Source organism: Trachurus japonicus, chromosome 4 (assembly GCF_045865225.1).
Source record: "Trachurus japonicus isolate A0001 chromosome 4, Traja_1.0".
NCBI lineage: Eukaryota > Metazoa > Chordata > Actinopteri > Carangiformes > Carangidae > Trachurus > Trachurus japonicus.
The window spans coordinates 964,427-990,035 of NC_140910.1; the positions used below are offsets into that span (position 1 = coordinate 964,427).

General features: G+C 42.4%; 1 protein-coding gene across 1 annotated transcript; it reads right to left on the minus strand.

Annotated features, from left to right (window-relative positions):
* Positions 1-475: 475 nt before the first annotated feature.
* fam20b (FAM20B glycosaminoglycan xylosylkinase) lies at positions 476-25,269 on the minus strand. The gene is made up of 9 exons (XM_085773203.1): positions 25,087-25,269; positions 23,587-23,893; positions 23,185-23,432; positions 22,173-22,259; positions 21,970-22,079; positions 16,824-16,995; positions 10,337-10,528; positions 2,937-2,996; positions 476-1,614 (listed from the first exon to the last, which is right to left on the minus strand). Exons 2-9 carry the CDS (start codon positions 23,713-23,715, stop codon positions 1,383-1,385), a joined length of 1,230 nt encoding a protein of 409 aa, XP_085629329.1. The 5' UTR covers positions 23,716-23,893; positions 25,087-25,269; the 3' UTR covers positions 476-1,382.
* Positions 25,270-25,609: the final 340 nt, after the last annotated feature.

Below are 25,609 nucleotides of genomic sequence, written 5' to 3' on the forward strand. Positions count from 1 at the left end.
ACAACTGAAAACACCTCCTCAAAGCAGCGTGTACGGTGCTTTCAGTAGGAATATTTATATAAACATATCTGTTTAACACAAATACCCCCGACCTCTAATATCTGTCACTGATTCTGTTTTTTGAGGCTGAGGTATAATCCCACTGACATGGAGTCAGTCGTTGGTGACTAAAGAGTTCCTGCTGCCTGATATAGGAACTGAATTTCAAACTGAATGAGAGATGATTCAAATTTGGAAAATTGAAAACAAACCTTTACAGAAAATGAGACGAGGACAGATGAAAATTAAAACGAATTATCATAACCTACAACCAGTGTGTTCCAGATATGATTTGTTTGGATCATATCCAAAAAAGATAATCTGAGTAACTCTACAAAGTCAGATTTCAGTGAAAGTCCCTTCCAGCAGCTGTGTTGTACAGCTGTCCTCACAGCTGCTGCTGAATGAATGGAAGAAAGGGAGGCCCAGTGAGAACCACCATCAAATAGATCATAGTTTAATGCTGAAGATGAACCCACACACCTGATCTCCGTGTTTCCCATTTCAAGTCTGTCATGTCAGTAGCTTTCTTATATCCGGCACAATATGGCACGCTTACACACACAATCACACACACGCACAGACAGTCGCCCACAGGCACGCACACACGCAAGCTTAATATTATTATCCACAAATGTATATTTTTTCTTGGATGTCACTACTTAGTTAAACATGTACATACTGACGGGGTAGAGCACAACTGAGATTCTTTTTTTTCAGTCAAAGTTAAATTTTAGTTTCAAGGAAAAAAAAAAAAGGTCTAAAAAGCAATTTCAGAGTTTCTTAGACTATGGTTCTCCGAACAGCTGCAACACAGCTGTACAGTGTCTTTCTTCCAGATGTTGGTGGCTCATTTTAACCTGTGCTCCTGCTCTGACATCACATCTGCATCTGTCCACACTCCATCTTTTCCTCTCAGCTGAATCCTAAGAAGAGAAAAGGAGGAGGGAGGAGCCTGCAGGTGGCAGGAGTGTGGTCACAACCAGTAGTAGTAGATGGAGAGGTTCTTACAGCAGATACTGTCCTCTAGTGCATAACAGTCCTGAGTCAAAGTTTGTTTGCTTGTTTTTTTGAATCGCTGGAACGTGGCGGAGTTCCAACACTTTGAGTCCAGTGATTCTGTTTTCAGTACCAGTCTTGTTGGCATGACAAACAAGGAAGGAACAAGAGCAGAGGAAATGCATGGTGGTTTATGTTCCACCCAGCTGATCCACCTCTTTCTTTTTAACATCAGTTTGCTCCTCCACCTCCTTCCATGTCCCATGTCCCTCTGCTCGTCTCCAGGCTCAGGGAGTCAAGTCCTGGTTGCTGCTGATTTTGCCGATTTCTCCTCCCCCGTGTATCTAGGGATGCGGCAGGTTCATTCGGTCCTCTATGAGGGTGCTGTCGGGGCCCTGCGCCTCCATGCACTGTTTGACCGTTGCTATGACTCCAGAGAGACGCCTGTCCAAGGCTGCGAGGTGTGGTTCGGCCAGGACGGGGTGGATGGGGTCGAAGGCCAGAGCCTGGCGCATGGCTGAACTCAGAGCTCCGCTTCTCAGCAGGTTCAGCCGGTTCCACGTGGACACACGGACCCTGGCAGAGAGGAAACCAGTGAGGCATGATGGGAAAAATGAGCAACATGAGAAGGAAATAAAGGTTGAACAGTTTTTTGAGTAATGGTGAACGGATTCACATTTGTCTTTCTAGTCTCCAGGACCATACAAAGCACTTGACTACAGTCACATTCATCCATTCACACTGCACCTTTATCTACACACAGTGGCCCCACATTTATCAGTCTGGGATGACATGAAGAGACAGAAGGCACTGACCATGTTTAACATCCACTTGTCGATCCAATTATCTGAAGATCCATAAAAATATTAATGTGAATAATGACGGTTCAAATGCCTTTCCATCTCAGCCTTTTAAACTGAACAAAAAGCTGTGTGTAATGATGTAATCATGTGCTGTTTTGGGATCATACTGCAGTATCAAATTGTTTTCTTCAGTTTAAGGTGTTTCATTCTTTGTACTAAATTGCAAAACACAAGAACATCCATCCTGCATCTTTAACCAACTATTGTGTGACCAGCTGCTGTAGTCGTTGCCTGGAAACCACTGAGCCATACACACGCCAGTCAAGTTAGGTTGGTAAATAGGCTGTTGCACAAGTTATAGACTATAGGCTGGTGCTTCTGATGCCACATGCCTCTCATCTAAACACCGCTTTGATGCAGATGCAGTGCGTGTTAAATCCTACAGACAGCGGAGGTGGTTTGTGAATGGCAGAGCTTTAAACAGTTCTGGGAGCTGGTGAATTTTCCTGTTTCCATATTATTCCATATTGCTTAATGTGAATAAAAACATGTGGATGGAAACACGGTTAGTGAGACAGCTGAAATCCACACAGGAACTATGGCATGTTCTCCAAGATGCTTCAACAACCGGGAGCTGTTTTTTTTTTTTTCCCGTTATGAATGAATGAATGAATGAAGGCAGTTGACCAGAGACTGTGGGGGGAAATGAGCAGTTGGTGAGGTGCTGAGATATAGCTGAGTGGCATCAGCGTAGCAGTGGAATTTGAGACTATGGTGACGTATGATCCGTTGATGCTGACAAACTGGGTTCTGCTTTAGGTTTCTTCTGTTGACTGAACTTTGTATGAAGTTAATCGATGAATGAAGACTTTTCGTGGCATTACTTTTAAAAGCATCTTCCCTTCACTGGTGGTGCCTAAACCCTTTGCACAGTACTGTATGTTGCACATTATGTCCAACCATTCAGACACATCCACACACTGATGTGATGAGTGATGTGATCAGTGGCAAAGGTGCTTTGACGTGCGGACTGGAGGAGCTGGGGATTGAACCACTGTCGACCCGCTTTACCTCCTCAGCCACAAGAGTACTCACATGCAGCACTGGTAGAGTGGCGCGAGGATGCTTCGTTCATCCAGAGCTGCGTTCCCAAAGCTAAAGAACAAAAATAAACACAAAGGAGGAAACAAGTTACAACAAACACAGGAGGAAACTGGAAGTCGGAGAGAGTTCCTCTTTCAGCTGCCCAGAAGTGAGCAGAGTTAGTGTGGTGGTTACGACAGCAGTTTACGCACAGTCTGATGAACTCTTCTAATGAGTCAAACACTTTCTTTTTACTCATATTGTCGATGCATTTTGAACTCTTGCTAATGTGTGTGAATAGCCAATAGTTGAGTTGAGTACTGGGTCCGACTTCCTCAATCAGTGCTCACCAAAACAACTCACCCTTCACATCCTTTTGCAATGTCTCATGGAAACCATTAAAGCAGACCTCTCCCAGGTCTGTTTGCAGTGATTTTTGAACAACTGGCCACCAGTATTATTTTAATTTTATTAATAGGATATCATTTTGTGAAATTCATTCAACCGCGGCGAGAATGGGTTAAAGCCTTCCTCTGCTGATGTAGTTAGGACTTCTTTACTGTCAATTACTAAAGAAATGAATTGTGAATAACTTTTCATATCTTGGTGGTGTTTTAACAATTCAGACGATCTGCAATCAACAAAATTGAACTTAAATGTAATATTGATTTTTGGAAAAACAATACACATTCCATCAGAGCAAAAAGTGAGTTGTTAAAGTTGATTGTGGAACAGCCAGAGGGGCCTGAGCCCAGGATCTGAGGCTAGATACTGGCCTGTCGGTGGGTTAGAACAGTGGTTTTCAAAGTGGGGGCCGCCAGGGGGCACTAGGGGGGCCTCGGAAAATGGGAGGAAAGATAAGAAAAAAAAAGCAGAAAAAAAAAAAAAAAAATTGAATCCATTTTTTTTTTAATCATTGTTATAAAATATAATTTATAAAATGTTATTTGCCATGCTCATCTTTCTGATTGCATTCACCACCTCATAATCTGTGTAGACCAGGTGGTGTAGGCCAGCGGTTTGGCCTGTTACCAAGCTGCTCTGCCCATGGCTCCGCTCCTCAAGCTAACCTGTACATAGTTGGCACCAACTGGCTCTCTCAGAGGAAACTCTCTTAGCTCACGCTGGATCTAGCTGATCCAGCTAACACTAACTAATTGTTTAACTGATCGAGGGCACTCAGGTGGACCAGATGTTTTTACAGTGTGATCACCGGATCGATACAAAGCTCCAGTCATTCTCTGAGCTTGACCTCGCTGTGCTGTGAAACTACGGCCGGAGAAGCTGGACTCTGACACCCGGTACTGCCACACTGAGCCTCAGACAGTGAGGTAAAGTTGTTGTTGTCATGAGGTGGTTGTCTTAGGATGGATCTGATTCTGTTTCCCTAACAGTCGTGTGTGTCTCTGTTGTGGCATTCAGTAGCTACTGAGCTCTTTGCTGTTTCCTCCCTGTTCTCTCATTTGCTCTGAGCTTGGTGTTGTCAGCTTATGATGTGGAATATTGCATTCTCTATTTAGGCTTGTGTGATTGCTACAGTGCGTGGATCCCTGACTAACACACCAGTAACAAGAGAAAACAAACAGTTTTCCTCATGTGTAGCATTTATATAGCCTGTCTGTCACTCCCAGAGACACACACACACACACACACACACACACACACACACACACACACACACACACACACACACACACACACACACACACACACACACACACACACACACACACACACACACACACACCACACACACACACACACACACTATACCAACTGTCATTTTGTAAAAATGTGAAATGACGTCAGTGTAATTTGACTTTGAAGATAAGCTGTACTTTGTTACTTTCGTCTCGTACAGCGGCGACGACAGTAACAGGGTGGTGGGTCAAAGGTTACACGACAGTAAAAACTGGAATTGTTCATGTTTTTTTTTTAAATGTCTGACAATGCCCTTGTTAATATGTGATTACAAACATATTGTGACCTTTATCTTATTTAAAAATACATTAAATCTCATTTTTAGAACGAACGGTCAATGATGCTCATTTGGATTTTTTTAAACCTTTGCAGATCAGCTCATTAACACGCTGCTTTTCTTTAAATTCCTGCTCTTTTTTGGGGCGGTGTGTGTGCGGTTCGAATCCCACGTCGGGCAGACCTTTCCTGCATGTCATTCCCCCTCTCTCTGCCTCCCCCTTTCCTGTCTATCTCACTATGTGCTATCAAATAAAGGCATAAAAGCCAAAAAATATACTTAAAAAATCCTGCTCTTTTCTCTAAATTACAGTGTGAATTGTTGTGCTTCAAAATTTTCACGCACGTCAAAAAGCATACACCCAAAATATTTACACCCTTTTCTGATCTATCAAACTGTGCGTACGCACAACTCTCTGCAATTTCCTTTGATAAATCACACCGGACCCAAGAAAAGTGCGGATGTGAACAGGCTTCATATTCCGCCCTCTATACACCCAAACACAACATATGGTCAATGCAAATCAGCACGTGCATATTAAGTAGCCATGTAGAGGCTACAGTCCTCGGTTAGAATCCCGCGTCGAGCAGCCCTTTCCTGCATGTCATTCCCCCTCTCTCTGCCTCCCCCTTTCCTGTCTATCTCTACTGTGGACTATCGAATAAAGGCAAAAAGCCAAAAAATGTGCGCTCTGGAAATTTGTGGAGTGACGTCAGTGGAAGATGGTGAAGACAACAGACGGAGAGCGAGATTTCTCTGAAAGCGAGATACACGGCAATATCAAGCAAAATCAGAACAGAAAAATCATCTTGCATTGAAATAGGCTACAATACAAACAAAAAACTCCCAAGTCTAAATGAAACATAACAGAAAGAAGAATAATTGTATTTAATCTGCCCCTTTATCCCAGAAAATTTTTTTTTATTTTTTAGATTTAAAGCAGGGTTTCCACTACCAGTTACCATTTGGCCTACTTTGCCCCTTTCCACTACACAGTTACAGCTCAACTCGGTCTCAGTCGCTCTCTCCTCCCTCCCTCGCACACTGCAGTTCTCTCAGCGGCGTCGCCAATTCCTCCTGTTCTTCAAAAAGGGTGTAAATCCGCCATGGTCAGAATGCCAGGTTTTGGCTTGATAGAGCCCAAATTTGGCGAGAAAAGTGTGTACGCACAAAACGGGGGAAAAAGGTGTATCCACAATGATAAATGAGGCCCCAGGGCTATTCAATTACAAATTCAGCTGGGCCAGATTTTAATACCGAGACCTTAAGATGGGCCAGACATTTTCAGCAGTCAATAAGCAGGAGGTAATGACAAATGAGCTGCATTTTTTAAAACCCAGTATTACTAAAAACAGATCGACACAGCTGGAAAAAAGAGAATATGTCAGTAAAAGACTTCAAAAGACTGTTTTTTTTTTTACTTTTTGAGTTGGAGTTGAGTTGTTAAAGTCCCCCTCCCGCAACCCTTTTTGGTCATTTTAAAACCAGCTCATTAGCAATGCATATTAGCAATGCACCTCTGGAGGGTGGGCGGAGACTGCGCTGCTCTGCACCCGCCCAGCCACCTCCTTGCACCCCACCCCCTGCTTGCTGACAGCTGGACATTGTACAATTACAGATTCAGCGCGTTTAGCATAAAACTGCACACTGGGATTCGATCCCAGACTGGAACATAGTCCTCGCTCACAGTGCAAGCTGCTCTACTAGGTGAGCTATACCTGTTATAATTTGACAGCTCCACCGAGCTGCCAAGCCTTTCACCTCTGATCCAGATGCAGAGCGGGGCGGGAGCTTGTAGCACTAGTGCCCTCCCCTGGAGCTGTGACACGTCAGCTCCAGTCTCCCTGAAACTGCCAGTTTGCGTCTGCCATTGGTTCACAGCAATTTGAAGGCAGAAAAACACCTGAAATGCAATTTTGCACTTCCTTTTCTGCTGATATGTGCTCTAACACAAGAAAAATGCCACAGGAACATGTGAAAAGCACGAAAAACACGATTTTCATGGGAGGGGGTCTTGAATATGTGGTGCTGTTCCACCAAAAGTTCCTGGATTACTTTTTTTAGGAACTAAAAGGTTCCTGAGGTCCACTGCTGCGTTTCCACTGAGGTCTACAGATTATGCAAATCACTAGTCTCAAAAAATTACAGATACAAGAACGAAGATTCTCAAATATAATGAATATGCATGGTGAAAAACAAAGATCAAGCAGTTTGGGGAAAATTACGCTGGGAAAGTATTCAAATTACTGATTACTCCTTTAAAAAGCTAGTTAAAGCAGAAGTAAGTGATATATTTGTGTTAATATAAGTCTTAAATAGTTATATCTTCCGACAGCAATCACTTACATAGAGTGTTTGGACTGAAACACGGGTCTGTCAGTCACTCTGCTCTGCTCTGAGCCGAGGAGAAAACATTTATCGTATCCTACAGTTTTTATCCAATGAGGAGAGAGAACGGCATGCAGGGCTGTGTGTGCAGCCAAGGAACGCCGTGAATGTGGCGACGTAGGGACGAGGACTGTTATGGTGCGTTCAAGGAAACTCGTATTTTTCCGACCGTGAAGTGGTACCAGTTCGATCTGGTACAAGTTCACCGGTCGGAAGTTACGAGTGGCCGTTATAGTGACTTTCACCAGTAAAACAGGTCGGAAAAACACGAGTGGGTTGCCTGGAACGCTACAAAGTCGTAAGTTGTGACTTGAAGCTGTAATTTACGATTTCAAAAGCCTGCCTGGAACGCAGCATTAGCGAAAACGACCGGACCACTTACTTCTGCTTTAAGTTGCATAAGTATTTATGTCGTTGCATTTTACATGATTGGTTACTTAATTTCCCTAAAAAAAAAAATGCAAATAAAAGAGCGTGGCGTGACTGGACTAGGGCAGCTGCCCCACTTGTTTGCAGCCCGGGACCTATCGTCTCGAGAAACACAGTGTCGTGCCACAGCTGCCCGCCGTGGAGTGTGACGTCCGTCGGTCTCGGCGGATGGAGAGAGACTCTCACTGACTGACGGAGACCCAGCTCCGGACTCCGTGCGCACTGTCCGCGGACGTTTGAGGTTTCATAGTCGGGCGTACGGTGTCACATTAAAAACAGGTCGATGTGAAGATTTCTCGCCGAGTAGTCTATTGTGTGGCGTACGCGGACGTCAGCTTTGGGTCCGCACTGAGTCTGCCTCAAGTACGCTCGGACGTCCGCGGAGTCATGTACGCCCGAGTATGTGGGGGCCTTTAGCCTCGGTTCTATCGGTAACTTTGAAAACTACACGCTGCGTTGTGGGCGGCTTTGAGTGTTGCATTCATGTTCTGAACTATAGTAGGAATTTTGAACCATTCTCGCAAAAATGTGTTTTGTTTTTTGGCTCAACCACAAGCCGGGCCACTCGGGTATTGCTTCTGGGCTGGATGTGGCCCACGGGACACCATTTGAATAGCCCTAATGTACATGTTGATAAAGTTAGACATGCAAGACTTGTATTGGCTCGGAGAAAATTGCTTTTTTACTTTCGACCAGGCTCTCCCCTACTGTGTGAGAAGGCACTGCATACCAACACCTAAACAACATCCCAACGGCTCCTGTTTGAAGTTTCTTATTGCTATAAAGGGAGTTTTCCTTTTGCCCTATGAATATTTATTGGATTGTGTTGAATACATATGAAATTCTTCGTGAGATATTATCATAGGCACATTGCGTTTGTCTGCACCCCTTACTTAGATGAAGATCAGATATTATCTAGTAACCAATTAATGCAGAAAACCAGGAAATCCCCCTATTATACATTCTTTAAGCTGCAGGAGAAATTGTTATCTGAACACAGGAAGTACTGTATGTTCAATTTACAACATGATCCACAGTGAAATTTCACTTTCTGTCATGACATACATAGAACTTATACTTGATGATGATGATGTGAGTGTTTCGGTTGGAAAAACAGCAATCGTGCAGGCAGAGAAGTTTCCACTGATTTTGATCAGAGAATCTGCATTCATGTGGTTTCAGTGGCAACAAGTGGGTTCTTAAAAAAGCTGAGAATGGCAGAAACTGTCAACACAAGCAGAAATCTGAAAATGAAAATTTGGTTTCAAATATGAGAAAGTGAACTTCTTAGAAATTATCAGACAGATCTTCTTAGACTCTGCTTTTGAGCCAAAACATAATGTCTGTATAATGAGCAGATGTTTCCGCTAAAATCCCCCTGCTCCCCCCAGGGACCTATCATGAGGCCGATTTAATTAAAGTGGGATTCCAATGAATAGAACAGACGGTTTTTTCATCTGTGTGAGGGACAGAAAAAAAGATCTGAGCCTGTATTCACAAAGAATCCTTAGACTAATTTGAAGGACATTCTTAGAATTCCTCAAATTCTAAGAAAATTCTTCTTAAAGTTAAGACTAGGACCTTGTAAAGATAAAAGTTATTCACAAAGCATCTTAGCCCTTCAGAGAGCTGAAATGAAGGTAATCGCACCCTTATAATGTTTAACTGTAAAAATGCACCGATGCAGCAGTGATGACTGTCAGAACCCTGTCAGTTTTTTACAGCCTCGCACTGTAGCGCTGTTTGTTCATATTCCACTGGATGTCCACACGTTACCGGCTCACAAACACACATTCATGGACAGAGCAGGGTTTCCATGTTGTTGATGTAATTGATCAGACAACGATACATTAATCTGCTGCACGGTGTGTTCCAGTCTGCCACTCGGCTTTCGCTGGAACTACCGCGCTGAATCGACCTCTACAATTGTTAAGCAAAATGACCACCAGCATAGTGATTAAACATAATACATAATTCACCTCTCATCCAAGAGGCTTCCTCAGTTCATGCTCGCATCTGACCAGGCTGGGACTGGTCCAACTATCTGGTGTGGAGACCCGGATAGATGGATAGATGGATAGATGGATAGATGGATAGATGGATAGATGGATAGATGGATAGATGGATAGATGGATAGATGGATAGATGGATAGATGGATAGATGGATAGATAGATAGATAGATAGATAGATAGATAGATAGATAGATAGATAGATAGATAGATAGATAGATGGTGTCTGAGACCTCCTCCTCTGTTTAGGGATGGTTTCTCTACTTTTACATAGATGGCTTCTTTTACTCCTCTTTCAAACCACCTGTCCTCTCTGTCCAGGATGTGGACATTGTTGTCAGGGCGTTTGGTTTAAATTTCTTTGGGATAACGATGACCTGGACAAATGAGAATATTCACAGGTTTATTGCACAACAAATTGGGTTGGCAACCCTTAAAATGGTGCGGGAACATGAAAGATTGAAAAATCATAGAAAAGAAATCCCAAACAAATATAGATCAAACGCCCTCACAACTGGTGGTTATCCCAGCTGGACTTTAATGAAAACGGCAGCTGCTTCCGGAAAGAAAACCAAAGAAATTAAAAGTCCTTCAGCTCATCACTCACCTCTTTGCATTGTCGAGCAGAATGAGCATGCTGGCACCGCCGTCGTCCTGGAAACTCTCATAGTGATGTCGATCAGCATTCCCGATGAGATAATCAAATATGGCGGTGTCTATGACGTCCAGCAGCCTTGGTCCTGCATCGTATGGAGGCATCTTCTTCACGGCCTCGCAGTAACTCTCATCATACTCCCATCTGGAGATTTCAAACAAATCCATGACAATCAGACCAAGTGCTCTCAGGCTGCTGCCGTGTGTTTGACTGTCTGGTGTCACCACATCTAATTCAGACACGTAACAGAAGTGCATTGAACACAAGTCAGTTTGACAGAGTCAGCAAAGTTCAGCTTCATTAGTCCACAGTTCCAGCATCCTATCTTGCATATTTTAATACTCTTACATCATTTGATATGTGAAGTCTGATCAGTGTGTGTGTGTGTGTGTGTGTAACAGTGTCCTGTAGCCCTGCAGGTATAAAGGAAAAAGCACCAGTCTGGCAGCCCCTCTGAATGATAAACTACTATAATAGTCCAAGCAAAATAGCGTTTTACGACAGACTAATTGTCACAGAAGGTTTTTCACCATACATCATTTCTATGAGGTGTCTAGAACAACATACTAAAAGTCCTAAGAAATCCTAGTTGGAGAAATATGTTTAATTCGCATCATTATTTACTGTATAAAGTCTATGGTGCTGACAACAATACACCCCAATGGGGCTATTTTTTCCCTCTACTCCTATCACAATGAAACTTTACACAATGAAAATAGACATTAAAAGTAACATTTTTTGTATTACAAGTTTCTTGGAAAATGAATTTGAATATGCAAATGAGCAATACACTAATGGAATACTGTATGGCCAAAATACACCCGAAAAGACTCATTTTCTTCCTTTACTCCTACCACAATCACACTTCACACAATAAAAGTATACATGAAAAGTAACGTTTCTGTATTTCAAGTTTCTTGGAAAATTAATTTTAAATATGTAAATGAGCTCAACACTAATTGACTTATGGTCAAGAAGCCATGAAGCCACAAGCAGCAACAGGGGCCAAATAACTAACACATTCATGTCCATTCAATAAGTTAACCTATGCACTGAGTGCTGTCACTTGCCACACTTGACTTATGCATACACACATGTCACTTGCCACTTAAAAGACCTATATTGACCTTAAGAATTAATTGCACAGTCTTGTCTCCAGTTGCTTTCTAAATTCTTTTTTTTTTATTAGCGAACAAGCCTTACCTAACGACTTCCCTCCCAGTTTACAGAGAACATCAGAAGAAAGTCAGAATTCATCAAAGTCGTTTGAACGACTGTATGTGATGTTATATTAAATATGCTGTTATGTTCAACAACATATGAGCGGGACTAAGAACTAAGTTATTTGGCTCCTGTTTTTGCTGCTTGCGGCTTTATGGCTTCTTGACCATAAGTCAATTAGTGTTGAGCTCATTTACATATATAAAATTAATTTTCCAAGAAACTTGAAATACAGAAATGTTACTTTTCATGTATACTTTTATTGTGTGAAGTGTGATTGTGGTAGGAGTAAAGGAAGAAAATAAGCCTATTTGGGTGTATTTTGGGCATATTCCATTAGTGTATTGCTCATTTGCATATTCAAATTAATTTTCCAAGAAACTTGTAATACATAAAATGTTACATTTCATGGATACTTTCATCATGTAAAGTTTCATTGTGATAGGAGTAAAGGAAAAAAATAGCCCCATTGGGGTGTATTGTTGTCGGCACCATAGACTTTATACAGTAAATAATGATGCAAATTAAACATATTTCCCCAACTAGGATTTCTTAGGACTTTTAGTATGTTGTTCTAGACACCTCATAGAAATGATGTATGGTGAAAAACCTTCTGTGACAATTAGTTCTATTTTTGGGTCCAAAATGAGGTAAATTGCCTGGACTATAATATGACATCATATTATTAGATGCCATACATTAGAATTAGTGTAGAACATTTATTGAGATGAAACCATGTGAACCATTTACAGTTTTTTATGATCTATGACCCATCTGTCAATACTTTAACACTTTTTTAAAAAACTGTTAACACACGGCACATTACACCTAAAACACACAAAACAGTTTAAAGATGTTCAGAAATGGCCATTTGTCCTGTTTGTCGCACCTCCTTCTATGAGTTTCCACAAGTTGTTGCATAAATTTGATTGGTCGTTATCGAGCGGGCGGAACATTCAATGTTTGGGGCGAGACTGAGCTTGTGTGTGTGTGTGTCTCAGTCAGACATTTAATTGACGGATGACGGATTCTATAGAAGTGGCTGATGAATCGTGAGCAACGTGACGCATAGTTCGTGTGCCTGCATTATCCAATGGGTGTAAAAAAACTATTTTATAAAAACCCCATTTTCGTCCCGGATTTACTCGAAAATTTGGGCTCCATCATCTTATAGATGTGTTATTGCTCAAATTCAATTTTCCTTTCTGAATACCTTTAATGCTCAAAATCTCAATTCACCAAATCTACCAAAACACTAACACATGTTGTGTCATAAAAACACTGCCAACTGATGGAATAACACAAACTGAATCACTTCACATGTCTCAGATCTGCTGTTTTACAATCAACAGAATACTGTATGGTTCGTAACTTGACTTTTGTGCTGTAGTTTCCTTTAAACCTCTCTACATTTTTGCTTTTGTTGGGTTTAGTAAATGCAGATATTTTGTTTCTTTTCTCAGAGCAGCTTTGTTCTGATTGACAAAACGACTACAGTAAAGCAACTGAAAATTACTGCAGAAAAAGAAACATCTGTATCATAGCTAGGGTTGTGCCAATTGGCGATCCAACTGTCTATCGGCGATTGGAAGGACGACCGGCGATGTTTTGTTTTCTTGCCGATTTTACACACACACATACTCGCTACTTTTTTTATTGATCCAATGCGCAATCTGTTTGTTTTGTTTTAATGAAGCCGCTTGGCTTGCTGCTTCCAACAGATACTCTGTCAAATGACAGTGTTTCACCAATCAAATGCAGCCACTGGCGACGTCCAAACAGACGGAGCCAGGTAGTCATATGACCGCACACAAAATCTCTGTGGTTAACAGGGTGGCCACTCCGCCTCAAATTTGAGGAAACACGTTTAGCTGGTGTTGTGGCTGTGACTAGGCTGCCGACGCCAGCCCTGTTACTGTATGTCACAGCCCGACGAGGTGTTCACTGATATGCCACAAATAAATTACGTCCGCCATGAATAGATTTTTCGGCTTTCGGTTCATTGATCTCTTTCTCCATTATTAGCCCTCACACACAGAGAGAGAGAGAGAGAGAGAGAGAGAGAGAGAGAGAGAGAGAGAGAGAGAGAGAGAGAGAGAGAGAGAGAGAGAGAGAGAGAGAGAGAGAGAGAGAGAGAGAGAGAGAGAGAGAGAGAGAGAGAGAGAGAGAGAGAAGCGCGCATGCATGACAGCATGACAGCAGGGCACGGTAAAAGCGAAACTCATACGCCGCCGTATTACAAAGTGAACTGCTGTTCACTCCAGCCCTTGGGTTCAGTTTAGTGCATGAGGTTTTCTGTTTTGACAAACAGTGTGAAAACATTTAGCAGTTAACATGTACTGTCCGAATACATACATTTAACACATTTTAAACGTGTTAAATGTATGTATTCTACGGAGCCCCAGATATGACTTGCGGGAAAAAAATAATAATTTGTGGCCACAAATTACTAATTAGTTCCCACGAAATACTAATTTGTGGCCACGAATTACTAATTAGTTCCCACGAAATACAAATTCGTTCCCACGAAATAGATATAACGTGCGCACAAAATACTAACGTACTCCTGGACAGCTGGATGAGCAAATCGAGCGCCAGTAGTACAGTAGTATTCTGTGTACACACTTCGTTATAGCCTTATTTTTGTTTAGTCTGATATTCGCAGCCGGTGGAAGCACTGCCACTGCAAGCCACTGTGCCGGTGTCACACCGGAGTGGAGCCCCAACGGATCCGCAACCCCCCCACACACACACCTTAACCTGACCGTAACTGGAGAGATCCGCCCGGTCCAGAGTTTGCTCGATTTGCTTGCCCAGCTGTCCAGGAATAATATACTAGTATGTTTTTGTATTTCGTGTGCACGTTATACCTATTTCGTGGCCACAAATTAGTATTTTGTGGGAACAAATTAATATTTTGTGGCCAAAAATTAGTATTTCGTGGCCACAAATTATTATTTTTTTTCCGCATGTCATATCTGGGGCTCCGTAGTTTTCGTGTCAAAAGAACATATAATGTGTTAATTGTAGAGCCCACACAGGCTGAAAAACTGTTAAGAGGAGGCATGTGAAATAAGACCATGGTCTCGTCTCACAACAGAGTGCCAACACCTTCATCAGAGACGGCCTGAGCCAGAGCCAGAACCTACAACCTAACATGAGCTTCTGCAAGGACGTGCTAACTTGGTTTCTGTGGCTCAGGTCATGATTACACACACTCAAATATATATTATTGGTGTACCACAGTGGGATGAAAAAATCTGTGAATTAGTCAGACCTCAGTTCTCAGTTTACATTCTGGGAAATGGAAATGTCGCCCCAATACTGCTGAAACGTTTGTCCACTTGTCTTAAACTCATTACAAATTATGAAGTCCATCACTTTGTTTTTTTCAATAACTGTAAAACTTTTAAACTGTATCTCCTCCCACAATTTTTGCTCAATCGTCACCAAACTTGCTGGAGAGCATTTTCAGACTGTCCTCCACAAAACTTGTTTCTCAGATTTTTGATTAATCAAAAAATTGAGCCTACAGTGCATGAAAACGTTTGACTGTAAACAGTACTGTAAACATATACTATCAAATTCTTGCTAAATACATTTTCAATCTTCCTGAAAAAAACGGAGAATATTTTGAAGTCGTGGTCGATGAAGTTTAGCAAATATCAGAATTTTATCTCAAAAACTGAATTTTTGAGAACATTTTTGAAATCTGCTCTCATGGGAACAACTGTAGTCAATATAAGAGTGACATTTTTAAACATCAGATTTTCTCTTGTGAAGCAAAACACTTATCATTAAGACAAATCACCAACATTTCCATGCTGTCTAGATGCATTTTATGTATTATCAGATTTTTGTTTAGAAACACAATTTGTGACATTTTGACCATTTTTGAAATCTGCCATGACAACAGCTGCCTGGCCTCTGACTCCCTGAGTCTATTTTAGAAGTCACACAGCAGGTCTCACTTCCAGACAATTAGCACAGTGAGTTAGGAGCTGGGTCTTGGTGTCAGAGGATGTGGGTTCAAGACCCAACAAGGGAGTTGATGCTAACACGTCAAAATACCAGATGGTCTTTGTGAAACATATTTACAAAATCTTAGAGTCATAGTAGATGATGTTTGACAAATATATCAGAATTTTACCTCAAAAACAGATTTTTCTTTTTACAGTGATTTCAAATCTGCCTGCACGACAGTGAATGGCTTGCTCATTTTGTGAAGCCACTGTGAAACTGCCACTTGCCAATTAGCTCAGTGCGATAGACAATGGTCTTTGGTTCTAGAAGTTGTGGGTTCAATCCTCAACTGGTGCAAAATGAACACTACCAGTATACTGTCCTGTCTTGCTATTCTCCTGTTTGTTGCTCAGAATTTGCCTAAATTTGCAGAAAAAAATAGCCCAGACCCGACCCATCGCTGCGCAGCAGCTATAATTACTATTATTATTATTTTTTTTAAATCTTGCTCATTATTGTAAATGTGAGTGGGCTAACACTTTATGATAGCTACACTGTATCAAGCATTGGTCATTTATTCTTATTGACTAAATACTTGATTCATAGTTTATAAATCATTCTTCGACCCTGACACTAATAAGTATAAGTAACCATAATACATGTTTAACTCTAAATTAATAAGCACATCTTTATTGTCTTTAATTATATTTATAAATTATTAATTCAGCCTTTACAAATCAAAGAGAATTAATTCCAAAAAGTCATTCATAGCATCATTTAGAAAGTGTGAGTAAATGATTCTTTAGATGTACATCTATGCAATTATTGATTTAGACATACAGTACTGGTTACTGAGTGTGTTAATAGATGTTTCATTATAGATAAGCTTTTAAAACCAAAAGTTAAATATTTATAAGTATATGAATTACAAACAAATGACTATCAGTGTAGGAAGAATGCTTTATAAATAATGAACTACGTTTGGAGCTAGTGTTAAGTGCAACAGGTTGCAGCCATAAATTTGTCAGCTTAATGTCATTTCCACCCAAGGAGGCATTTCTCAGAATAAAGTTGGTGGGAGTAGGCGGATCGTCACTGCACTTTAATAGAAGGAAACAACAGGTCAGTTTTAACCTTACCTCCAACGATGGAAAAAAGTTAACCCTCAACACTTACACAACATTTCCATTTCCTTCTGATAAGTATCAAACACGTCAGCTGATAAAAAGAACTGTATGTCAGTGTCAGCACCAACCTGGCCAGTTTCCCCTCTCTGTATGTGCGACCCCAGGGATGTCTGTGTTTCTGCAGCGGCCACACGTCCGGTAGCCAAAGTGTTAACGATCCCTCCATTATCTCTCCCTCTGCACACGCTGGCTCACTCTCCCGACAGTAGTAACACTTGCCATAGAAACATGTGTTATTACCTGGGGAGAGCGGAAGAAAGGAAAAAGGAGGGAACACATGAAAATGGATCCCTGATCATACACACTCCCCCATGGTTTATTCCCTGTGTTATTTCTAGGGCTGTCCCGATTACCATATTTAGATAATCGATTATTCGTGGACATAAAATCGATCATATTCATATTCATATACATTTTTTTTGGGTCAGCCCTAGTTATTTATTATTATTTCTAATTCTAAATGTATTAATAAACCTTTTGTTCAAAATGAATGATAAAAAACCACAAACAAAAAGATGCTGCTTTGATGTTTGAGTACCAAACTCAATTTTGTCTTCCACTACAATGACAAGTTCCTTATGTCCTTATGTTGTCAGATTAAATGACTCACTAGCCCAACAGGAATACTCCTGAATCACCTGATTGGCAAGTCTGCCTGAACCACAGGTAAATCCTACTGTACAGGGGCAGCTGAGGTTTCTTTAGGGGGCCACTTGATTAATAGTAGGTGTGTTATAAGAGGGTATATAAAAGTACTTTATTCACCACTAAAGAATTCACTTTGTCTTTCAATGGAAGTGCACAGATGGGTCACTGATATACCGTTGTCTTGAACTTTATGTTTTATTGATTGTAAAAGCCTGGCATTTTAACAGGGGGGTGTAAACGCTTTATATCCACTGTGTTTCTGTGGTGTTCATTTAATATCTTTCTCTCTCTCAAAAAAAAAAGCGAAAGCAAGCATTAACTTTCAGTTGACAGGGCTTTGCTTTCCAGTTTGGTCGTTTAGTGTTTAGTACTTGTTTTGATATGTTGATGGGTTGAGCTCCAAATGCAGTGCGATTTCTACCAAGATCCATGACAGTTGTACAAATGGTCAGTGAGTTATGGATGATGTCCTGAGGTCTCTCCCTCTCTTTATATTGTACTACTTAAAGGGATAGTAGCATTTTTTAAAAGTGGGGTTGTATGATCTACAGATAGCCCCTAAGTACTTGAATTGCAGTAGAAGACTCTCTGCACTCCTCCCGTTAGCAACGCCAGCCCATAGCCCTGCCCAGAGATTTACAGCATACATTGTTGTGAATGGACCCAAAGAAACAGCCTATTTTCGCGGCCTAAAAGAGGTTTTACGTGAAAAAAATACACAGTTCCATTGTTCGCTATAATATAATTTTTTCCAGCCCTTCAAAGTGCAGGAAAAACACAGTTTTTATTTGGAACTGTGTATTTTTTTCACGTAAAACCTCTTTTAGGCCGCGTAAATAGGCTGTTTCTTTGGGTCCATTCACAACACTGTATGTTGTAAATCTCTGGGCAGGGCTATGGGCTGGCGTTGCTAACAGGAGGAATGCAGAGAGTCTGCTACTGCAATTAAAGTACTTAGGGGCTATTTGTAGATCATACAACCCCACTTTAAAAAAATGCTACTATCCCTTTAATGCAGGGTTTTCCCTGGAACTTTTTGAGACCAAGGTGGCAAAGGCCTGTACCAGGGTGGGGGTGGGTGGGGGGCATCTTGATTGCTGTACTGTCAGATATTGTCCCCTCAAGAACAGACATGTCCTGTGATGTTCAGCCTTCTATGATTATATTTAGCCTACCCTTTACAGTGGCTGAAAATCGTAGGACATGTCTGTTCTGTCCAGAAGTGGAAAAAAAAGACGACTGTCGCAGAGTGAATGAGCCTTTTTTAAATTGGTTTATTACCAATAATATACACAACAATAGCTTCTGCAAGTCCAGGGGTATTATAGTTATAAAAATGACAAAGAGGCAGAGTGAATGAGCCGGCACTCAGAGATGACATTATCCAGTTCAGAGGTCAGTGGGTCAATCTACAGACCCTGGATGATGATAACAGGAAACTCAAAGGGGAACAGCACCGGTGAATCATCAACAAAATCTTACTAACACATTATCGATTGCAAAACTTGTTCATTTCACCAATAATGTGTCATTTAGAGGCTTCATCTCAGTGTCCCAATCACTCCCACGGCTCTGGAATGGATCTAAATATTGTCCAAAAGAATTCCTAATGACACCAAGTTATAAGGGTGAGTAAACCACCAGATTTTATGCCAGAAATAAGGTCCAGGTTGTAATAAAACGGCACTTCTCCCCTTAATGTCAAGACCTAAACATGTAAAGTGCCTTCAGATAATATACATCATGACGTGGCACTGTACAAATAAAACTGATTTGACAGGAAATTATTAAAATCAAAGAGGTTTATTCAGTGAAAAACACTGCGCTGCTTCTACTAACATGAAACAATTCCAGTTACAGTGCCGTATGCCCACAGATATTACAGAGAGCCGGACCATGATACAAACCGCATAGAAAACTTTCTCGTGGCAGACATATTGTCATACTGTCTAACCTTCTGAAAGCTCGCCAACTCAAAAATGATGCCCAGATTGAATCAGCAGCTCTCTGACAGTACTGGGATTGTCACAGCTTTATAATATCACACCACCTAAGGTTACTGTCAGAGTCTGGGAAGGTCCATACCCAGTCTCTCAAAGCCCATGGCCTCAGGCTGGAACACACATAAAAGGTTTCCAGTATTCAAATACAGGGCCCAGACCAAAGCTGATGACAGCATCTGAGGTTATTTTCTCACGCTGCAGACAACTCATCCAGAATCCATTACACTATAGATGTTGAGTGGTAGAGTCCCCATGACTGACAACCCGACCTTTAAGTGTAACACTGCTGGACTTTCCCTTGAACATCTGTAGTGTTTGTGGCAGGGATACTGTATTCAGTTCATCATTCACTTCTCATTTCCTGAGTTTGGGATGTTGAGCTGCATCAGTCTTTAACAGGTTGCTAAAGACAGAAACCATACCAAAATCTACTGTGTACTGGGATGACATGATGGTTACTGCTCTCACACCATATCGCAGCAGAAATGCCAAATGGGCGGCTATATCAACAAACATTTAATTATCACTATAACCACTTGGTAAAAACCCTGCTGTCACCTTTAAGGCTGTCAGGAAGTTTTTTTTCTGTTGGGAGCAGTGTTGTACGACCACAGAGACCAGACAGAGAGAGAGAGCGTCTCACTGGCTACAGCGGCTTCGCCAGTGATTGTTGGGTTTTTTTTTTTTAAAAGCTGCAGCTGCTGTTTCCTCACCCATCCGGTGTGGTGGCGAGGCAGCTGGCAGGTGTTTCTACAGTCTGTCTACACCACCATCAAATACAGCAGGCCAACCAAGAGCTGCTACTAGTCCCCAACAACTGTAATGTACTTCAGGTTGTGGATTAGCCGTCTATTTTTCGAACTTTTCAGCCCACTACCATGATATAATTGATATCTGTGATTAAGGATGCACATGATTAACCGTTTAACCGTTAACCGATAACAAGAACTTTGACCGATTAATACTATCGTTTTTTTTTAATTTTTATTAGCTCCTTATGTCGTCAACTCATGGGGGCGTGTCGACACGTGCCTTTAGTCATATTTCACAGCAAAAAGTTACACAGGAGGACTGACAGTATGTGCAGCAGCCCCCGTGAAGGAAGGTCAGACAATAAATGTAGCCTACACAGACATTGATGTGAATCACCTGTAACAACAGCGCTGAAAAAAATGAAAAATAAATAAAGAGGACGTCGCTGCTCTCCAGCCGCTTCACCTGTAGCTCTCCTGCAGCTCCACAGAGGAGCTCTGCTGTTCCTTCAGTCTGGTGTTTGGCTGCACTTTGTATAAAAACAGTTCGACATTGGACGATCTAACCTGAGCGCGATTGTCTGAGACGGGGGCACAGTGGATTATGGCACAGTTGTCGCGGCGCACATGTGTAATTAGCAGCAAAAAAATAAAAATCGTTTTGCCATTTGCCGTTAAATACACACGTGGTGCCAGCGTCGTAATCTTATTGGTTAACGGTTAATAATTGGTTAACGAGCGTCGGTTATCGGTCAGAATTTTTTTTTTAAATGTGCATCCCTATCTGTGATAATTTTGGTCACTATCAATAAGAATAATTTGAATAAAAATGACTTTTTTAATCCCCAAAGGGAAATTCATTTGTCTGCCAGCTCATCTACCATTGTCAGGAGAATTAAAAAGCCTGATGGCTGTAGGATGAAGGATCTTCTATCAGGATCTCATGGTAATACTTTCTACACCATTTCCTGTCTAATTCTATGCACAATCTTGGCTCTGAGACGAGAACAACATTGTTTACTGTTTATTTATAAGGCCTTTCTTCACAAACTACCTGTTTGTCTTACAAACATACTTACTTTTAAGTTATTCAGTTACTCCCAAATATTAAGACTGAGGTAGGAAAAACTGCCTTTGAGCATTCTGCACCATTCAAATGGAGTAATCTATTGTCACAACTCCAGCTGGATGCCTTGACTCCCTTTAATAACTTCAAGCATATTCATGGATTCCATGCATTCTGAGTGTACATGCACTTATTGAAATTGTTGTTTTTGTTAACTGCTTTCCTATATTCCATGTTACAAACTGTTTTCTTGTCTGTATATAACATCTATTGCACATCTGTCCGTCCCAGGTGAGGGATCCCTCCTCTGTCTCTCACCCTGAGCTTTCTCCTGTTTTTTCTTGAGAGTTTTTCCTCAGTGGATGTGAGGGTCTAAGGCCAGATGATGTTGTTATGATGCTGTGCCTTGCCTTGCTTTATGTTTACACCTTGTATATACATTGTATATTGTATTGATGAATTGTTTGTAATCAGGGCATCATTAGAAGAGAGAGCTTGCTCTCAATTGGCCTTCCCTGAATAAATAAAGGGAAAAGAAAGAGGTGCTGATACTGCATTTACTGTACAGCTCCACACCCTTACCAAACAGGATATGTGCATCCGTGTGCAGTATGCTGACTGATAAAGATGGAGAAAAAGACCGGAAAGGTGAGTGAGACAGAGAGTGAGACTGTGAAAACTGAGATAAGGACGACACAGAGAGTGGACAGACAGGTCAAAAGAGAGAGAGAGGGCTGATGCTCACCCTGCATGAGGAAGGTGCTCAGCAGCTGGTCTGTGGCCACAGGTTTGATCTCTGTTCGCAGGTTGACGTATCGCCCCACCACCAGAGGTGCTCTCCTGAAGCCCAGGATCCTGCCCAGTGGACACAGGAAATGACACCTGACACCAAGACCATAACTGCAGATCACATAAACATCAGACACAACAATAATGACGCCTACACACCTGTCCAGGTGAAAAGCCGCCACCTCTGCGTTGTGTCTGTCATATCCAGCATACGGCTCACCTTCTACCACATAGTCTCTGTTGTACCTGAGGGACGACAGGGCAACACTTAGAAACCTTAATCGCTCTTAAGCGTCACAGACAAGCAGTGATGGGAATAACGGCCTTATTTTTTATCAGAAACGACTAATCGAAAAAGTTACTGTTTCCCCCGATGTAACGCCGTTTCTGTTACTTGCCGTTACTTGACTCCAGAAGTCCTGTTATACACCCGTTGAAGTGAAAGTTATAGAGCCTACGCATTTTATTCAGTTCATCAACTAGTTCAATCAATCATCTAGGAAAAAAGCTATTTATCTGGAACTATCCAACTCACTCAGTGCGGAGGAATACTGAGTGAGATGGTTAGTTCCAGATAAACGGGAGTTGGGGGGACGGGTCCAAGTAATTTGACTTAATTGGGCATTTTATAAAATGCAATAGTTACTTTTCCTGGTAATTCATTACTTTTATAATGTCGTAAGTCAGTTACAAACTCAGTTACTTTTTGGGGAAAGTAACTAGTAACTATTAGAGCTGCAACAATAAATCAATTAATTGAACAATAATCGATTATTAAATTAATCATCAACTATTTTGATAATCTAATAATCAGTTTGAGTAGTTTTTTAAGAAAAAAGTCAAAATTCTCTGATTTCAGCTTCTTAAATATGAATATTTCTGGTTTCTTTGTTCCTTTATGACAATAAACTGAGTCTCTCTTTGGTTTGTGGACAAAACAAGACATTTGAGGACGTCGTCTTGTGGTTTGGGAAACACTGATCGACATTTTTCAACATTTTTTAACATTTTATTGACCAAACAACTAATTGATTAACCGATTACATCGACAGATCGATAATGAAAATAATCGTTAGTTTCATCTCTAATAACTATAACTAATTACTTTTAAAAAGTAACGTGCCCAACACTGCATACGAGTAAGCGATGTGATTTTTTTAAGGCTGCTGACCTTCTGGGTTTGAACACCACCTTCTGCCCCCCGTCCAGCACCAGCAGCGCTTTGAGCTGGGTGCCTTTGTATCCCACATCTGCACGTTCTATCCTGGCGGCGCTGAGGGCGGTGAGCACAGCAGCCAGCTCCGGGGTCTCCTCGGGGTACACCTCTCTCGGGCCCACCCACTGGCTCGCGATCTCCCACGGAGACTGGAGGGTGTGGGTGAGGCGAGCGCCACGGGACAGAGAGAGGCCGGCTTCCATCTGGAGGAGACAAGCCAGAATTACAGAGTGTAATGACGAGGTTCTCTGGCAGACCGGAACTAAACACCATATTACAAATTACTACTTGATTTGTCTTCCCAATCAGAGGGCGACTTGTTAATAAACCCCTGTAGGAGGAGGAATGTACCCCGACCTTGCGGAACGCTCTGAGATCCCGTCGGCTGGCGGCGGATCCTTCGCCTCCATCCAGCAGGAAGATTTTGGCCAGGCCCAGCAGGAGGAGCACGGCACACAGCACCACCATGCGCTGTTTGAGCTTCATCTCCACACCAACGGGCCCTGAACGCCTCCTCACCCGACGCTGTGTGTTTCCCCCGCTGTGAATCCCACTCACCCCTGATGCATGGCCCTTGCGCCTACCAGACACCCTCCCAACGCGCTGCTTGGCCTTGACCGACTGTGGTGGTGGTGGCGTTACGGTCTGTGCTGGCAGCGGTCACCTGGAGAGAGAAGTGTAAATAACAGCAGGTTGGGGAGGAAAGAAGAACAGAGAGAGAGAGAGAGAGAGAGATTGATTGTGTCCTATCAATAATTTGAGGAGAGAAAACTGATTGATTTGCTGCCCCTGGTGCTGGTTTCCCCTCAGGGTGGATGGTGACCCAGTACTGCAGCACAGCTGGAGCCCGTCCAGCATTTGTAACTACATCAGGATGTCACAGTCTGCCCTGTATGAATGTGTGTGTGCTTACACTCAAAAGTATGCTGCACCACAAAACCTGTACTGTGCAAGACGGGCAGCTGAGCCTTGGCTGCTCAAACAGCACAGGTCGAGGCCAGGCTGAGGCCCCATTCAGCCACAGTCTCACTTAATAACACCTCTTCCTCCCCAGCATTGGATATGTGCAAAGGAGGAACAGTCTTTTATTGAGCCTGGGGGGTTGATGAACATGTAGCCCTGGGATGGGGGGGGGTCAGGTATTGTGGGGGCCCCTCAGCCCTCTAGTTCCGCGGTCTAACCTTGCTACCGAGAGGAATGGCCTCCACCTGGGTGATGATGTGCATGCACGGTAATTGTTTCATATCAGAATGAATCAATCCGCCTGTTCCAGCTACAGACACAGCTCCTCCAACACGGGGCGCAGCGTGCCAGTCCTGCAGCCTGTGAACGCATCACGGCAGCGAAACTAACACATCTGCCACGTTTAACTGACAGTGCCCTGGTTAACGATAAGATTGTAAAAACTGTGATAACAGGCTAACCGCCGGTGAGCTGGAACATCCTTAACCCAAGGAACATCTCGGTGTTGATACAGCTCAGCCTTCACAGGTTTAGCCACGCAGGCACTCACTTCTTCCACACAATCGCTCTTTCATGATGTTGCTGCTGCCTGGTTTTCGACAGCGGTGGGAAAACAGTCAGCTCTGACTGACCGCAGCAAAGCCATTTCAGACCTCTAGGTGACAACGCGATTCATACCTGCTACGAATATTACACCGACGTTTCTCAGGTCACTGTAGGTGCAGCGGTGTGGTGGTAGCATCCGCCTGGACGGGGCTAGCTGCCTAGCAAGCCGCTGTACACCTTGCTGTGGATGTGTGGATGTTAGCTTCAGCAGCCAGCTAGCTTCAGCTCCAGCTTCACGCACAGTGCGACGTCTGTTGTGTTTACAGCCCGCACACCCAGCCCGCTTACCTTCTGGCCATAGGACTCTCGCCGTAGACAAAGTGGCTTCAAGTGCCTATAAAAGTCCCGCCAAATGAAAACCACATGTAATAATTTATCCCACTGTTAAAAGTCACGGCGGCTTGTCATTTTCTCTATCCCCTCGGTGGCTCCCTTTCCTCCGCCCTTTTCCTTCGGTTCCCTCTCTGGCCTGTCGTGTCCACTTCCTCCCGCTGTCGGCGCTCCCCGCGGCCGCCAGGTGGCAGTGTTACACTGCGCCCACACGACATTATATTACCTGTAGCTGTGACTGTGAGCGGACTGGTGGAAAGACAAAGCCCTTCTCTAATACTACCGTGTCTCTATATTGATGTTTTACAGAGGCCTAGTTTACGTCATTGACAAACACATTAATTAACGCCTCGATCAACTTGTAGATACACTTTAGCCATTTGTTAAATAATAAAATACATGCTAAATATAGTGAGCCAAAAAGCATTTAATTGAGTTCATCGTAGTAATTCGGATTGAAAGGTAACTTCAACAAATTGCT

Bases quoted from the DNA above. Each gene is read 5' to 3' on its own strand.
- fam20b (XM_085773203.1), bottom strand. From the start codon at position 23,715: ATGAAGCTCAAACAGCGCATGGTGGTGCTGTGTGCCGTGCTCCTCCTG. The intron at 23,433-23,586 runs GTCGGGGTACAT...TGTCTCCTCCAG, and splicing joins ATCTCAGAGCGTTCCGCAAG to ATGGAAGCCGGCCTCTCTCT. The intron at 10,529-16,823 runs GTTGGTGCTGAC...TGAAATCTCCAG, and splicing joins AGAGAGGGGAAACTGGCCAG to ATGGGAGTATGATGAGAGTT.